General features: G+C 42.9%; 2 protein-coding genes across 14 annotated transcripts in view; both read left to right on the top strand.

Moving 5' to 3' along the window:
- Positions 1–118: 118 nt before the first annotated feature.
- Positions 119–8,783, top strand: HARBI1 (harbinger transposase derived 1). 2 transcript variants are annotated; one of them, XM_081798205.1, is made up of 3 exons: positions 119–226; positions 1,280–2,098; positions 8,280–8,783. In XM_081798205.1, exons 2-3 carry the CDS (start codon positions 1,429–1,431, stop codon positions 8,657–8,659), a joined length of 1,050 nt encoding a protein of 349 aa, XP_081654331.1. In that variant the 5' UTR covers positions 119–226; positions 1,280–1,428; the 3' UTR covers positions 8,660–8,783. The 2 variants fall into 2 exon arrangements, with proteins under 2 accessions (XP_081654331.1, XP_006730256.1); XM_006730193.3 differs by lacking the exon at positions 119–226 and adding an exon at positions 239–333.
- An 8,115-nt stretch (positions 8,784–16,898) lies between these two features.
- The window catches only part of AMBRA1 (autophagy and beclin 1 regulator 1), a 173,004-nt gene continuing 172,171 nt past the window's right edge, over positions 16,899–17,731 (top strand). For 6 of the 12 annotated variants that reach the window (XM_081798173.1, XM_081798172.1, XM_081798171.1 and 3 more), the window contains exon 1: positions 16,900–17,128. The gene's annotated coding sequence lies outside the window, so the exon portion shown is untranslated. Of the gene's footprint in view, positions 17,129–17,731 lie in introns of all 12 variants that reach the window. The other 6 variants (XM_081798178.1, XM_081798179.1, XM_081798181.1 and 3 more) reach the window with 3 other exon arrangements.

The following is a 17,731-nucleotide window of genomic DNA, read 5'->3' on the forward strand; positions in this document are numbered from 1 at the left end:
TCCTCTTAATTACCATAAAAGTTGATTTCCTTTCCATGTAAATCTTTCTCACCAATTTTTCCAAGTGTCTCAGAAGGAAAGAAGGGCGTAAAGACGGGGGTCCTTTAAAGGGTGAGAACGTTTGAGCCAAGTGTGGAATGTGCGCCACCGAACCGCACGCCGCCGCGGAAGCGGCAGTAAGAACGCAGCGTGCGGAGGCCGCTGACGCGAGGAGGCGGTGCCTATGGTGAGCGCCGTGGCGGCTAGTGCGCGGCCGCGGCTTCCAGTGAAGGGCCGGATCCGGCTGGGTGGGTGGATGGGGAGTGCTGCTGGTAAGGCCGCAGCCGCGGAGAGGTGGGTTGATGGTCCTTGGCTGACTTTGAGTGGCCGGCGCAATCAGATTTCTAAGTATCATTTCTAAGGCACCTTTTTAAAAGTGACTGAGTCGCATCCCAGCTCTGGCTCACCCAGCCTCTTTTGCGCCTTTCTTCCAACCTGTCTGGGCTTCCTTGCTTCCTGGCCCTCAGCCTCAGGATTTGGATTTCGGGGGAGAAGGGATAGCCGGTTGTTAGAGCACACGATCTGTGTCTACCAGGCTGGACTGCGGGCAGTTTTTTGCCTCCATCTCTCTTGCTAGACTGGTTTGAGCACCCCTCACGTCCCTCTCATACTTACCAGGTGGAGCCAGAAGGCTTGGGTAATGAAACCCGGCGTGACTAATCCCTGACCTGAGTAGTTAAGACATGTTAGCCAGTTCGTGGCCTGTGTAGTTAGGAGCAGACCTCTTTTGCCTTATGGATAATTACGCTATCGCCTCCATTAATTTTTTTTTAAGATTTTAAGTAATCTGTACATCCAACATGGGGCTGGAACTTAAAACCCGGAGATCAAGAGACCCTCCCTGTAGGGACTAAGCCAGTTAGATGCCCCTTCTCCATTAATCTTTTGCTCTTCCCCGGTTCAAATACCAAGCATTAAGTGAGCCACAAAAATCATCTCCCATTTTCTTTTCCTTCCTTCCTTCCTTCCTTCCTTCCTTCCTTCCTTCCTTCCTTCCTTCTTTTTACAAACTCTAGTGTGGAGGGAGCTGCTCTGCTACATACAAAACAGCTTCCATTATCTTTTAAACCACAGCAAGCCTATGTGCAGCCATGAGTTAGTGGAGAAAAACCCAGAGTTACAGGTATAGCACCTTTTGCTTGGACAGATTGGAAGTTTGAGAAAAGGAGTTGTTGTACCCTTTGAATCACTTTAAAGTCTTTGGTCTGTTTCTAATGCTTTTTTCTTTTAACCTTTACAGAGAGAAGATTATAAATGCCAGAGCCATTTAACTGATGGTTAGCTGCTGAATTCTGACACTTCCTTAAATACCTTCTTGCACCAACATCTTCACTGGAAGGAATTCAGGAAAAGTAGCAGAGGGAAGGAGAGATCACATTTACATGTACCATGGCTATACCAATAACAGTGCTTGACTGTGATCTCTTACTCTATGGCCGAGGGCACCGGACATTGGACCGCTTTAAGCTGGATGACGTCACTGATGAATACTTGATGTCCATGTATGGGTTTCCTCGACAGTTCATTTATTACTTGGTGGAGCTCTTGGGGGCGAGTCTTTCTAGACCTACTCAGAGATCCAGAGCTATTAGCCCAGAGACACAGATCCTTGCAGCACTGGGCTTCTATACTTCAGGTTCCTTCCAGACTCGGATGGGAGATGCTATTGGAATCAGTCAGGCATCTATGAGTCGCTGTGTTGCTAATGTAACTGAAGCACTTGTGGAAAGAGCCACACAGTTCATTCGCTTTCCAGCTGATGAAGCCTCCGTGCAGGCTCTAAAGGATGAATTCTATGGGTTGGCAGGGATGCCAGGGGTGATAGGGGTGGTTGACTGTATCCATGTAGCAATCAAGGCACCAAATGCTGAAGACCTCTCCTATGTGAACCGCAAAGGCCTGCATTCTTTAAACTGCCTGATGGTGTGTGACATCAGAGGGGTGCTAATGACTGTGGAGACCAACTGGCCAGGCAGCCTACAGGACTATGCTGTGCTGCAGCAGTCTTCCCTCAATAGTCATTTTGAAGCCGGAATGCACAAAGATAGCTGGCTGCTTGGTAAGTTTGCAGGTGCACATGCTTCATTTTGTAGCCATAGAAAAATGATGTAGCAGAACAGAATGAAATTTGAGAATCTATAGACCTGAGTCTCAGTCCTATTCTTGTTTTAATGAGACCTCAGATGAGAACTCTCTGAGCCTTAATTAAAAAAAAAAAAGAACACTTAGAAGACATTTTATTAAAGTTTAAAAACATAGTATTTGATCCAGAGCCTCACTTCGAAGGATTTATCTTGAGGCATATGTTCATAAATCTGAACACTGGTGATGTGAAATAAAATTACGCTGCAGCAGTGTTTTGTAGTTGGAAACAAAAGCAACAACAACCCTACAAAAACATTTCCCTTAAATACAGCTGAAATTCTTCATCAGGACAGATCTGGTTAAATATAATACATCCATACAACTGAACTTTAACTTTTATCATGTGTAAAATGTTAAAAATAATGCCAACAGCAGTAATACCTGTTGTTAGGATTAGGTGATATATATGAGAGTTCACTATAAAGTATTGTACAAATATAAGATTTTTGTCATTGGTTATTGTCACTATGATACCTATATGAAAATGATAGCAGGGGCGCCTGGGTGGCTTGGTTGGTTAAGTGTCTGCCTTGGGCTCAGGTCATGATCCTGGGGTCCTGGGATTGAGCCCTAAGTTGAGTCAGACTCCCTACTCAGCAAGGAGTCTGCTTCTCCCTCTCCCCCCCACCCCCCCGTCACTCGTGCTCTCTGTCTCTAACTTGCTCTCTCTCAAATAAATAAAATCTTTAAAAAAAAAAAAAAGAATGATAGGAGACAGTGCATTTCCGCAGTTCTTGTGGGAGCTCACTACACAGATCTACCCAAGTGCCATTGGGAAGCCTAACTTAGTGATGTAAGTAGGACAAGAATCCATTCAAAATTGAGCAGTGCAAACTGGGGTGACTGCATAGCTGGGAGAAATATAGTTGGGTAACAGTGATAATATCCTTGAGCCTGGCAGCTTAATTCTGTGTGTTTGTTTGTTTTAAAGCAGACAGGATTACGTAAGCAACAGAACAAAGGTTATCTTCTATACAACATATTATGTGAGAGATGAAAAGAAACATGAAGGATTGGAAGACCTCTCTTTCAAAACCACTAATCATATCTGCACTGAGTGTGCTCATAACAGTATTTAACATGCAATAGATGCTCAGAAATGATTTCTCTTTAATATTCTTTATTTCTTCCCTGTTCCAACTGGGAAGAGACTGCTGTCACAATGATTGGTTTAGAGCTGCCAGGGTACTGCGTGTGATGTCTTGGAACTCAGTGAGTTTCTTGAGTTGTTGCTTCTACATTCTGTCATCAGTGTACCCCCTTCTCTTTATCCTACTGGACTTTTTTCTTAATCCTACCTTGTGCCGGAGCTCCTGGGTCGCTCAGTTGTTAAGCATCTGCCTTCAGCTCAGGTCTGATCTCAGGGTCCTGGGATCGAGCCTCACATCGGGCTTCCCCGCTGGAAGGCTGCTTCTCTCTCTCCCACTCCCCCTGCTTGTGTTCCCTCTCTCGCTGTGCTCTCTCTGTTAAATAAATAAATAAAATCCTACCTTGTGCCTTTTTTGAATTTCAAATTTCATTTTTTTTAAGATTTTTTATTTATTTATTTGAGAGAGAGAGCACTCAGGAAGAGAGAGCACAAGCAAGAGCACAGAGAGCAGAGGGAGAGGGAGAAGAAGACTCCCTGCTGAGCAGGGCTCCATCCCAGGCCCCACACCCCCATCATGACCGGAGCAGAAATGAAGAGTCAGACACTTAACCAACTGAGCCACCAAGCTCGTTTCTTATGAAATGACTTTGGTACCTTACTGTAAAGCCAGCCAAAGTATGCTGAGCACTTAGAACTTGTCAGGCGGTGTTGTAAGCAGTTTGTATTGGATTATCTCCCTTAATTGTTATAAAAACTCTTGAAAAGTTAGGGTGCCTGGGTGGCTCAGATGGTTAAGCGTCTGCCTTCGGCTCAGGTCATGATCCCAGGGTCCTGGGATCGAGTCCCGCATCAGGCTCCCTGCTCAGCGGGGAGCCTGCCTCTCTCTCTCTCTGTCTCTTATGAATAAATAAATAAAATCTTTAAAAAAAAAAAAAAAAGGGAAACACAGCCAATGTGAGTGATTCTAAATGTTCCCCTTTAAAAAAAAAAAAAACTCTTGAAAAGTTAAATACTAATATCAACATTTTTATGGAGGAGGAAATTAAGGCACAAATATCTAAGTCACTTGTGGTTAACTTTTATTAACTTTTTTAAAGATTATTTATTTATTTATTTGTTCACCAGAGAGTGCACAGGTAGGCAGAGCGGCAGGCAGAGGGAGACCAGAGAGCCTGATGCAGGGCTCGATCCCAGGACCCTGGGATCATGACCTAAGCCAAAAGATGCTTAACCACCTGAGCCACCCAGGCGCCCCTCTGGTTAACTTTTAAAACTAGGTCCCATGAAGAATTAACTCTATTTGGCAAATAGTTCCTCTGTTAAGGACTTCAAGGTCATGTAGGAATTACTTATTCTCTTTTCCTTCACACCTTGGGACCCCAGATTCAGTCGGAAATATGGCTTTGGTTTTTTTGAGGTATTTACAGGACATAGTTGGAAATAAGGGAAAGCTGACAAATTTTTTTTTTAGGTAGGCTCTACGCCCTATGTGGAGCTTGAACTCATGACAAAATCAAGAGTCACATCCTATACTGACTGAGCCAGCCAGACACCTCAACTCTGATAATTTTTTTTTAAAAGATCTTATTTATTTATTTGAAAGAGAGAGACATAGCGAGAGAGAGAACACAAGCAGGGGGAGTGGGAGAGGGAGAAGCAGGCTTCCCGTGAAGCAGGGAGCCCGATGCGGGGCTCGATCCCAGGACCCTGGGATCATGACCTGAGCCGAAGGCAGACGCTTAACGACTGAACCCACCCAGGTGCCCCTCTGGTAAATTTTTATATACTTTCCTGATTACCCTCTTTACAGGAAGAGTGGAAGTGGGAGAGATGGATATGGTAACATTTAACAAATCTTTTTTTTTTTTTTTTTTAGATTTTTTATTTATTTATTTGAGAGAGAGAATGAGAGACAGAGAGCATGAGAGGGAGGAGGGTCAGAGGGAGAAGCAGACTCCCCGCTGAGCAGGGAGCCCGATGCGGGACTCGATCCCGGGACTCCAGGATCATGACCTGAGCTGAAGGCAGTCGTTTAACCAACTGAGCCACCCAGGGGCCCCAACAAATCTTTATTAAGACCAATTTTGGTATCAGGCTACATGCTAGGCACTAGGGATGGGAAAAGTATACCCAGGTGGAAATTGATTCCCTTAGTACTATTAGCAGTTCTAGCATATAACCCTTGCAAAGCCTCCATTACCTCTAACAGGAAAACTAGTTTGAAGACCCCTGAACTAGTAGTGTTTCACAAATTTTCCAGATCAAGAGAGTCATCTGGGGAATTTATTAAAAATATACATCACTGAGCCCCATTTCAAACTTTGGGAATGAGAATCTTCAAGGAAAGAATCTAGACATTCATTTTTAACAGGTGCCTCAAGTGATTCGTACAAATAGGTAAGTTTGGAAAACACTGGTATCTAAAGGATTTGTTGGATAATGGGGTAATAATTTTGGGGAAGATTGGCAGTATTATGAGGATGACAAGATGGTAAAAAAGATAAGATGGCTGATCATATCTTAACACCATCAGATTTGTGGAATAGTTCTAAATTGGCCAAATGTAGAATTGATTATGATTCCCTTCATTTTTTGTTTTTGTTTTGTTTTTAGTATGAAATCATTTTGATAAAATTTAAAACCAAGAAGAACAATATTATATTGCTTAGATACAATATAAACAAATGCAGAGAAATGACAAACATAGAATTCAGAATAGTGTTTCCATCAAAGGAGGGATATATGGGAGCCTCTGAATTTTTTTAGCATAATTTTACCATGGTGTCATCCTTCATCTCCTCATTCTCATCTGTCCCTTCAGAATTGCGTTACCTTATTCCTGTTATCTAAATGTACCTACTCCTACAAAGGATTCAGTCTGAGTTCTTATTTCTTCAGCTCTTGGCCTAGTCTTGTTAAGCAGCTTTGGGTAAGATCTGCCAGAATGTCTTGTGGATGACTGATCGTGTAAGCAATTGTAATCTGTTTAGCAATTCTGATCCTAATCCCCTCCTGAGTGTCTGTTTTCCAGTGGTGCTTGAATTATAATCAGGTAATGACCATGGGGCATGTTATAAAAGGTCTGTATTAACTAGCTTATCCTTTATGTCTCCCCATTTAAGGCTCATACTGTTTCTTAGAGAAATGTTTAACGAATACCATTTAGTATCTCTGTGCTTTGGCATTCACTGTAAATGTTTATCTTACTCTCTTACAGCATTACACCATTGTTTCTGTGACTCTGAGTCTGACATTAGCATTTAGTGACTAGCTCCTTCTTCCTTTGCCTGGCATATCACAGGATGGCTGACTGATATTTTGATCTTCTCATTGGTAAAATGAGTTTGATAATATCCTACCTGGCAGGGTCGGGATTGGATAATACAAGATAAGACTTTTTTTCTTTAAGATTTTATTTATTTGACAGAGAAAGACGCAGCGAGAGAGGGAACACAAGCTGGGGGATTGGGAGAGGGAGAAGCAGGCTTCCCGCAGAGCAGGGAGCCCGATGCAGGGCTCGATCCCAGGACCCTGGGACCATGACCTGAGCCGAAGGCAGAGACTTAACGACTGAGCCACCCAGGCGCCCAAGAGATAATACTTTCAAAGGGCCTAACACAGTGCCTGCTACATAGTAGGTATTCAATGAGTCACTGATACTATTGTTGTTATTATTTACAGCATCAGTTTCTTCAGTATTTAGTAGGTGTGAGTTCAACTAAAATAGTTCATACTTAGGGGGAAAAAAGTCAACTAAATGTAAAATTTGAAAATATTATGAGACTTCTTAAATATTTAACACCATTCCAGTATGTACAATTAATACACTGTTATATGTCAATTATGTATAAGTAAAAACATAAAAAATTTTTCTTAAAGTTGATCCAGTTCTTAAAAATGTAAGCTCCTGAAAGAAAGGAGTCCTGTATATTTTGGAACAGGACCTAGACTCTGAACAGTTCATAACTATTTACCAAAACTGATAGTGGGTCAAGAACACAGCTATTGTGCAAGTTGGTACTCCCAGAGCCTATTTGTCTCAGATTTCTAAGGGCTTGTGCCTCTGTGTGAGACATTTCATCTGCCAGCTGTAGAGAGTCAGGACAATTAAGCATCATAAAAACATTGTACTGTTTGTTGTAACAGGACTTTGCATCCCAGTCTTGAGTTTTATTTTGTTCTTAACACTGCCTGAGATCATTCGACAAGGAAGTCACCTTAGGAAAATGCCTCGTGTTTATCATTTTAATTGACTTCTGATTTGATTTCCTTATCACTATTACTATTTGTATCATTGTATTTATGTTCTCCTTGTTAATGTGAAATTCTGCCAGTCTCTCTGTTACAAAGGCATGGTTCTAGTGAATGTAATATCTAGGAACGCCTGAGTTCTGATCTCTGCCACAGGCACTGGGACTTTCATCTTACTGTTCTTAGCACTGAGAGAATGAATGATTGTTTTCTATGAAATACTCTGAAATCCCTAGGTAGTGCTTTCAGACCTGACACTTTAATGGTAAAGTTAGAAATTTTCCTCACAAGTATTTTGAGCTCTCCTGGCAGAATTCGCTTTTTTCTCTCTTGCACTTTTTCTCTTTGGAGATTTTGAAGATTGGCTTGCTATATGATGGTTTTTACTAACCTTTTATTAAAGAACAATATCTCTGAGTTCAGAAAATCTGGGAATTTTATTTCCTTCAGTGCCTTCACCTTCTTCCCACATTTTTTCAGACGTGGCCTTTTTTTTTTTTTTCTTTTCTTTTTTAAGCTATCAGCCTTTTTCTCTGTTGTTTTTAACAAGGATATTTCCAGCCAAGACCTATGTCTTCCTTCTCATGATCCTGGCATGCCTTCTTTTTACCACATTTCCCTCTTGGTTTTTCTGGGGCACACTGGCTCCAGAGTCTGCATTTTCTTATCCATTCTCTGTATATGTTCCTAGATTTTCCTTTCTGTTTGTATTCCAATTCGAATGATTTATGATTTCTTTGGACCTTCCCCACAGGTGACAGTTCCTTCTTTCTGCGTACTTGGCTCATGACCCCCCTTCACATTCCTGAAACTCCGGCCGAATATCGCTATAATATGGCCCATTCTGCAACTCACAGTGTGATTGAGAAAACTTTCCGAACCCTCTGCTCCCGATTCCGCTGCCTGGATGGATCCAAGGGAGCACTGCAGTACTCACCAGAGAAGTCCAGCCACATTATCTTGGCTTGTTGTGTCCTCCACAACATCTCCCTGGAGCATGGGATGGATGTTTGGTCCTCTCCAATGACAGGACCCATGGAACAGCCCCCTGAAGAAGAGTATGAGCACATGGAGTCCTTGGACCTGGAGGCTGACCGAATCCGTCAGGAGCTGATGCTCACTCATTTTAGCTAATGTGAAAGGTGGAGGGGAGGGGAAACTTTCCAGAAGGAGTTGTGACAAACTTTCCTCCTCACCACCCCCTACAGAGTTCCATCATCTAGCATGACTGAATATGTAGACACTTGTCACAAATCGACATTTAGTCTGTGTGGTTTATTTATTTATTTTTTAAAGATTTTATTTATTTATTTGAGAGAGAGAATGAGATAGAGAGGGGGGAGGGTCAGAGAGAGAGGCAGACTCCCTGCTGAGCAGGGAGCCCGACGCGGGACTCGATCCCGGGACTCCAAGATCATGACCTGAGCCGAAGGCAGTCGCCCAACCAACTGAGCCACCCAGGCGCCCTAGTCTGTGTGGTTTAGAAGGGTTGTGGCTATGCCAGAATATCTTGATTCATTTGCAAATATATTAGCTAACCCAAAACCAAGCCAATATTTCCCTGCTATCCACTGAACTCCAGGCTGAGCACCACTCGTTTGAAAACTCACTAGTAGCAGACATTTATGATTGTGCCTATAAAATCAAAGCAAAGGGGAAAATGGCACTCAGCCAGAATGTTTTTTATTTAATTATCTAGAGATTTCAAATGAAAACAATATTCATTTGTCCTGAATTATTGGATGGGATTTTAGCTTTTCTACTTTGCTGCCTATATAGGCATCATCTGAGGCAAGTGTAAAGAGCAAATTTAAGTTAGGGAGTGGTCTTCTGACAAAAGTAAGTGGCTACTAATCTGAGTTTGCAGCTTTGTGTTTTTTAAGAGGATGTTAGGGACAGCCGAAGAATCCATCTTTCGTCTTTCTGCAATAGTTGGACTGTGACTTGGACCTGGTTTCTAGGGAGAACATCTGGACTCCAATCTCCTCTTTCCAACCCAGAGTAGGAGTTAGAGGCTAAATCGGTTTAAAAAACCCAAACAGCTTCAAGAAGACAAGTCAAATACAGATAAAATAGCAAGCTTACACTTTACAGATCTAAAGACCCCGATAGATTGATGGACAGAGGAGATTCACCCAGGTTTTGACAGCTCACATCTAAATAGATCACATTTCTTATGCTCATGATGTTCGAATGTCTGTTTGGCCATTCTGCTTTGAAATTCCTTGAGTAGAAGGAAGATTTAGGGAATAAAGAAGGCATTGTGAAAGCAGTAAAAAAGGTAAAAGGAACATAATTTCATGGTGTGAAATGAATTTTGGTGTTAGACCTACTTGGATATCTTGTGTGCAAAGTGATGGACAGAATTTCCCAGAAAATAAATAATCCCCCACCAAATCTTATTCTAAAATTATACTGATATAAAAATAACCTGATTGGAATAATGAAAGTGTGAATTAGGTTCACACTTTGGTTCCTTTGCTGGGACAAAAAAGACTTTCCTGAGGATTGTCTTGTTCCCAGTTTCTCATCAGCTCACCATGTGATACTTCAGAATTGTGCTCTTGGATCATTTCCTACCTGCCTTTGGCAGTGTTAATCTGGTGATTTTCAAAGTAAAGAAATGAACAGCTGATGACAGAAGAAATTTGGAAATAAATTGAGGGTGACTCATCCCCACGATTAAAAACAATTATGGATTATTATCTGCTGTTTATTTCTGCTCCAAATGCTATTTCCCATCATCATCCTACTCTATAAAGAGTGGGTCCAATTGGCAGGAGGTTGAGCTTGATATGTACAATGACGTCATGGAGATGAGAATGGACCACGAAGAGGTGCCTAGGAATGTTAGTTCTACTCATTGTGCAACGGAAGTGCCCTGTTACATATTTTTCCTTTGAAAAATCTAACCTGTTACCAAGCTTGCTTTGTCTTCCTCATGAGGCAATATTTTAACTCTTGCAGTCTTTCCAGGTTTCCTGAGATGGGTATTTTTCCCTACAGAGTTTTGGTTCTGTTGTGCATATTGCATGAGGAAAGGATGACTGACATCTGCGTATCATAAGTGGCAAGGTAGAGTGTGAACTTCGAAAATGCCTGGCATTTTAGCCTGAAAAAAACTACCTTAAAGGAAAATTGGGGTTTTTCATAACTCACTAGATGGTAACATGAAGCCTGAGTGGGAGGGACAGTCTTGGAGAGATTTCAAAAGCAATTTCAAGTCTATTACTTGCACATCAAAGATAATTTCTAAGTGCTGAACCGAGTGAATATTGGCTGGCAGTGTTTTTCCCTGGGAGCATTTTATTTCCTAATAATTTCACAGAATAACCGTTCAAATCTATTTTTTTAATCTCCTTTCAACGTGAATTTTTATAGACCAGGATTTTTTCAGTCCTTAGTTACAATTTCCCCCAAAATGATCTAGTGGTGGGATCAGGGTCTGTACTTCCAAATTGCCAAGGGTTTGCTCCTAGGGGCTTTTTATAAGTGCCTGTGAAGTCTTCTCTTGAGGTCCTTATTGTGGATTTTTAGTATCTCCCTGGTACAGTTTTGGGAAAGAGTCAAGGATTATGTCTGTCTTATGTAAGCTTCATCTTCCCAGAGATGATGCCATCTGGTCAGCATAGGAGTTTTCCAGATTTGCCCTTGGATGTTTCAAGACAGCAAAGTCCCAGAATATACTAAGAGAAAAACCACAATATTGGGTCATCACTGGCTTACCAATTACAAATTATACAAAATAGAGATCTCAGACCCATTCTTAGTTTAAAATGAACTGAACAGAGATGGAGCTCCTTTCCTGACCCTTGGACTGTAAAGGATATATAGCAAATTAATCTAAGTTTAGACTAATGGGGTCATATAGTGAAGACGTAAAAGAGGTGGTGGGGAGAGGAGCAAAATAGAAGCTAGACAGATAACAGACATACTGTGATTGTATCCTGACCTGAAATGATAAATTGAAAACAGCTCAAGGACTGAGTTTCTAGCAGTCGCCGTTCCTGGCAATGGAGGGGAAGTTAGGAGGAGGACAAGAAAATAAGAAATCAAGGAAACTTAATCATTGTGCATGCACATGTCCTCAGGACCTGTATTGCTCTCTAGGTCCAGCCCAGAATTTACGAAGTGGTAAGAATAAGAGATAACAGAATTAAGAGTTTGTTGACTCTAAGAATGGCAATGCAGGAAAGAAGGGAAAGTACTAGCTGAATGCTGGGAACACTTCAACTTCAGTTCCCTAACACATCAAATGCACAGGCTTTTTTTCTTTTTCTTTTTTTTTTAACGACTGCACTCTAAACCTCCTTTGCGATAGTCAAATAGGAATAACGAGATCTCTGGATACTAAAGAGGAGCAAGGAAATTAGACCTTGAAATCCTAAGTTAGTACATTAAACAAACAAAAAAGTCCATTTGAAAGGACCCATGTTTGCCCAACAAAACATTAAGGATCTATCATTCTCTTGAGACTTTAATCCTTATATATAGAGCTCTCTTTATGAAAGGGCTGATTTCTTTGTCGTTCTAGAGTCTTAACATGTTCATACATTTTGGGGCACCTGGGTGGCTCAGTCATTAAGCATCTGCCTTCAGCTCAGGTCATGATCCCAGGGTCCTGGGATCAAGCCCCACGTCGGGCTCCCTGTTCGGCAGGAAGCCTGCTTCTCCCTCTCCCACTCCCCCTGCTTGTGTTCCCTCTCTTGGCTGTCTCTCTGTCAAAAAATAAAATCTTAAAAAAAAAAAAAAGTTCATACATTTCAATCCATTGATAAATTGTACCACTGAATATTTATCCTGTATAAATAATTCCAAAGAAGGAAGCACTTCCTTTAATTCTGTGAATGATTACCTGCTGTTCTGGGATCTCTCCCTTTCCCTGTGCTGCTTCTATGTCATTACCCTGCTTCTACTTTACCATCCAGCCCAAAGTGTGCACCTTAACCCACAGTGCCATGAGACCAGGCTACAAAAGAACAGAACAGAATTGCAACAGCAAAACCTACAATTGGCTCATCATTTTGGCTGCTCAAGGCCCAATTCCTCTTCCTGGAATTCCTAATGAGATGACTCACGGTACTGCTACAGAGTTCTTTCAATCCTAGGTTCAGGCCCAATTTCTACCATGCAGAGTGTAGTAGATGTTGCTTAGAGCCCAGAGCCAATATAAGGAAAAATTTTCTCCCCTTCTTTTCCCTCCCTTCACCCTTCATCCCAGGCAATTCCCCCATGTTTACATGTCCCAAGCCTCTTTTCCTGGCTTAGTCTTTTTTTTTTTTTTTAAAGATTTTATTTATTTATTTGAGAGAGAGAATGAGAGACAGCACGAGAGGGAAGAGGGCAGAGGGGGAAGCAGACCCGCCGCTGAGCAGGGAGCCCGATGCGGGACTCGATCCCGGGACTCCAGGATCATGACCTGAGCCGAAGGCAGTCGCTTAACCAACTGAGCCACCCAGGCGCCCCTCCTGCCTTAGTCTTTACAAGTTCCTTCCGTGTGATTGGCAGTGGCTAGGTCCGTTCTTAGGGGTACCAACTGTCCTGGTTTGCCCAGAGCTATTGCAGTGTTAGCATTGAAAGTTCTTTGTCCTGGGAAACCCCTAGTCCTCAGCAAACTGGGACAGATGGTTACCCTACTTCAGGGGAAGCATCATCCTACCTTCAAGGGGGTGACTCCTCCAGGAGAATCCAATCAGAATACAATAATCAGTAATCAACATAAGAATGAATTATTGAGGGGTGCCTGGGTGGCTCAGTTGGTTAAGCGTCTGCCTTGGGCTTAGGTCATGATCCCGGGGTCCTGGGATCGAGCCCCACGTCGGGCTCATTTAGCTGTTTCAAGACAGCAAAGTCCCAGTATATATTAAGAGAAAACCACAATATTGGGTCATCACTGGTTTACCAATTTCAAATTATGCAAAATAGAGACCTCACACATATTCTTAGTTTCTTAGCTTCTCCCTCTCTCCCTTGCTTGTGCTCTCTCTCCCTGTCTCTCTCTCTCTCTCAAATAAATAATTAAAAGTCTTAAAAAAAGAATGAATTATTGAATCATAACACCAATATGTAAGCATCAGTGATATATCCCAGTATGATCTTTACTCTGCCCACCTGGTTTCTTTTTTTAAGTCTTCCTCCAGTGTGAGGAGATTCCTGTAGGTTTGAGGATTTCAATTCCTGATCTCTTGTGATCTACTCTTCTGTCCACATTGACTCCCATAAGAGCAAGCAGTAGTTTACTGTCACACTGAAGCTTAAATCCACACTTGTGAAGAAACAGTTCTCTAGAGAAATCTATCTATAGAGATGCAACTCTGCCTGCAGAATAAGCCATCTTTTCCATGGTTTCACAGACCAGTTTAGCCTCAGCTTCTCAAATATTTCCATTTTCAGGTGATGATCTTCGATTTTTTTTTTAAAGATTTTATCCATTTTTTTTACAGAGAGTATGAGCACAATCGGGATCGGCAGAGGGAGAAGGAGAAGCAGGCTCCCCGCTGAGCAGGGAGCCGGATATTGGGCTTGATCCCAGAGCCCTGGGATCATGACCTGAGCTGAAGGCAGACTGAGTCACCCAGGCGCCCCTGATTTTAGATTTATATTTGCATAAACTTCAGGTGTTTTTCCCCAAAATAAAAGTCTCCAATTTTTGAAAGACTGAAAATTGCTTGTAGCCCTGAAATTAGTTTCTTTAGTTTTTCTCACTGAAATCAAGCTTTCAAAACAATGTTATTTGGGTCACGTTTGAATGAGGGCTGTGGCTTTAGATGCTTATGCCCCACAAGCCTTTCTAAGAAGGAAGCTTCTCTAAAACATATATTCTGGGAATAGAAACTCAGCCCTGGATGACAGCAAAGGGAAGTCTATTTGCTGCTCTTCATCTGGCTTCAGGAATGTAGCAGAGACTGCTTATTTAGTTGGCACTTAGTATTCTTTGGCCCTTGACTTTTAGAACTGCCTAGGATAGGGCGCCTGGGTGGCTCAGTTGGTTAAGCGACTGCCTTCGGCTCAGGTCATGATCCTGGAGTCCCGAGATCGAGTCCCGCATCGGGCTCCCTGCTCGGCAGGGAGTCTGCTTCTCCCTCTCCCACTCCCCGTTTGTGTTCCCTCTCTCGCTGTGTCTTTCTCTGTCAAATAAATAAATAAAAAATCTTAAAAAAAAAAAGAACTGCCCAGGATAAAGACTAATTCCCGATTAGGTGTGGGTATGTGACTAAATTCTGGCCAGTGGAATATAAGTGGGAATGTCCTGTGCTATTTTCAAGATATGTCCTTATGGCGGAAGACATGCCTTTCTCTTTTCAGCTTCCTGCTGGTTGGAATGTAGACATGGTGGCTAGAGCTCGAACAGCTGTCTTGGACCTGAGATGAAAGCCACTTATTGAAGATGTCAGAGCAACAGGAGGAAAGCCTGGTCCCTGACACCAAATGGCCACACCTTACCTTAGGTTGTGCATCTCTGGATTTCTTTTATATGACAGAGAAATAAATCTCTACCTTGCTTCCTTACTCTTTTTGTTTATGTGCAATAGGTCCTAATCATTAATAAAAAGGTCACAACTGCCTCTTTCCAAAAGCAGCAATACCTATTACACAGAAAATGTTTGGGAGCAACATGCATATCCAACAATGGGAAGCAAGGTCAGTATATCCTCTCAATGCAATATTGTGCAACTGTTAAAAATAACAACTATTAAAGATTTAATAGGGAAATGATTTAATGCAAAATAACACTGTTGTAGCTCTGCTTAAACTTTATTTTTTTATTTATTTATTTTTTTTAAGATTTTATTTATTTATTCATGAGAGACAGAGAGAGAGAGAGAGAGAGAGAGAGAGGCAGGCTCCCAAGGAGCAGGGAGCCCGATGTGGGACTCGATCCCAGGACCCTGGGATCATGACCTGAGCCGAAGGCAGACGCTTAACCATCTGAGCCACCCAGGCGCCCTAAACTTTAAAACATTATGTAGGATATTTCCAAGGACTGCATGGGAACATGAACCAATTAAAACTTTGTGTTTTGGAAGCAGATTATTAAATTCTTTCTTTTTTTTTAGACTTTTGTAAATGTTGTTATAATGTTTACTCATTTTTAAGTCCCCTAAAACAGTAGTAGACAACGAAACGCAGTGTTTTGTCCTCATATTATGGATGCTGGTTTTATCCTGTATTATATACATGAGTTGTCCCTTAAATATTGTTACAGACTTAAAGGAGGAGATTTTTTAAAAAATTATAATAAATTGTAAATAAAGCTAATGTTGTAAGGATGTGGTCTTTTTATTTTTTTAAGATTTTATTTATTTATTTGACAGAGAGAGAGAGTGAGAGAGCACAAGCAGGGGGAGCAGCAGAGGGGGAGGGAGAAGCAGGTTCCCTGTAGAGCAGGGAGCCCCATGGAGGTTCAGTCCTAGGACCCTGAGATCATGACCTGAGCCAAAGGCAGGCGCTTAACCGATTGAGCCACCCAGCCGCCTTGAGGATGTTGTCTTTCACTTTGATTAGATTACCTGCTCTTTAAGGGCTGGGACTATCTTACTTCTTTTTACACCTTTACTGTCCAAGTCTCCTCCCTCCCTCCTTAGGAGGGGATAGGGTAGACTGTATTATTTATTGCCCACACTTGGTAAATCCATATTTGGAGTGATCTATGTGATTTATTGAATTGACCTAGGATGTACAGATTAATCCACATTTGTGCTGAGCATATTAGTTTGTCTACTAAGAGACTTCAGAAAGGGGCTATTGCTGTGAGGATGAAAATGTCAACTTTGTCAGGTTCTGACCCAAAGAGAATTTTGATTATTATGTAAGAAGCACACCTGTGGTCCCAGGCCTTTGGAATAAAATTAAAAAGCATGTGTTTTTTTGGGTTTTTTTTGTCCTGCCTTCAGGTCAGCCTACAAAACCCTGAATTTTCCCAGCTTCTCTTTGCTATGCTTTGCTAAAGTGGAGCTTTAACAGCGATTACTCACTTTATTTCTCAGTCTGGATTCTCTCTCATTGTCTCTCTGTGCCTGTCATATATATGTATATTTATTTACCTCACTGTCCGTGAGGAAACTAAGAGTCACACTTGCTCAGCTGGGATAAATAGTGTTGGGAGTGCGTAATGTAGTCGCTGAACTGCCAAGTGTTACTGTGCTATGACTTGATCTTCAACACCCAAGAAAAACTCCAGTGCTCTAAACGACTTAGCTGGCAACCAACACAGAAAATGGCAGAAGCACCGGCTACTTTACTCCACGGCTTATGATCTGGGTTTGTTTATTCATGCCTTGGACCGGAGTCGGACCTAGAGTTGGAGCTGAGCTGTTTTTCGGCGCTCGACTGCACTTCCTCGAACGATTGCCTGGGCGCTCTTCCTTCGATGTCTGAGGCGTTCGTGTATTCGGTGATCTTTTGCGCCGTCTTCTTGCTTGATGTCTTCTGAGCGGCGGCGGCGCCGGGTCGAAGGCTGACTTATCCGCGAGGCCTCTCCTTCAGGCTGCTTTCTCCCGCTGGTCGGTAGAGCGGACCCCTTGCTTCCTTCCTGCTTCTTCTTCCAGTCGGTGGCTGAATCCCCCCGCTGGGCTGCAGACGGAGCTCCCGCCCGCCTTGCAGGTAGGCCCGGGAGGAGCCTGGGAGGCCCGGCCCGGCATCCTTCCGCCGGCGGGTTGAGAAGACCTTGGCGCCGGCGGGTGGGTGGGTGGGTCGGCCGCGGAGACACGGCCGGAGGTGGAGCTACCCGGCTGTGTTCGGGGGCGCGGTCGGAGAGGCGGCGGGGAACTGAGGGAGAGGCCGGAAGGAGGGAGAGATGCTGGGGCTGCTCTGCGCGGTTCGGTAGGAGGGGGATGTTGGGTCTAGGGCGGGTGTTGGCACCCCTAGTGTGGGGGGAAAATCGCTTTCCAGCAACGGATAGAGCTTTGCGCGCTTTGACCCTCCGTTTCTCTTCCCGCCTCCCCACCCCCACGGCTCCGGGTGTCATGACTCAATTGCGCGGGGACCCCCTCTGAGTCTGGCCTTTGAAGGGACCTTTGAGTAGGTGGAGGCAAGTGGAACATGGCCCCCAGTCTACTCTTAGCGAAGTGTCATGTTCTTGCTTTTTTGGGGTAGGGAAACTGAGACTGAGTTCTGGTACTTGACTTTTCCCCATGTCCCCAAAAGATCTTTAAATGCACCTTAAGTCGTTTTTTTGTCATTTACAAGTTCGCCTTTTTTTTTTTT

The sequence above is a fragment of the Leptonychotes weddellii genome, chromosome 11, assembly GCF_054177405.1.
Source record: "Leptonychotes weddellii isolate Sample4059 chromosome 11, ASM5417740v2, whole genome shotgun sequence".
In the NCBI taxonomy this organism is placed as follows: domain Eukaryota; kingdom Metazoa; phylum Chordata; class Mammalia; order Carnivora; family Phocidae; genus Leptonychotes; species Leptonychotes weddellii.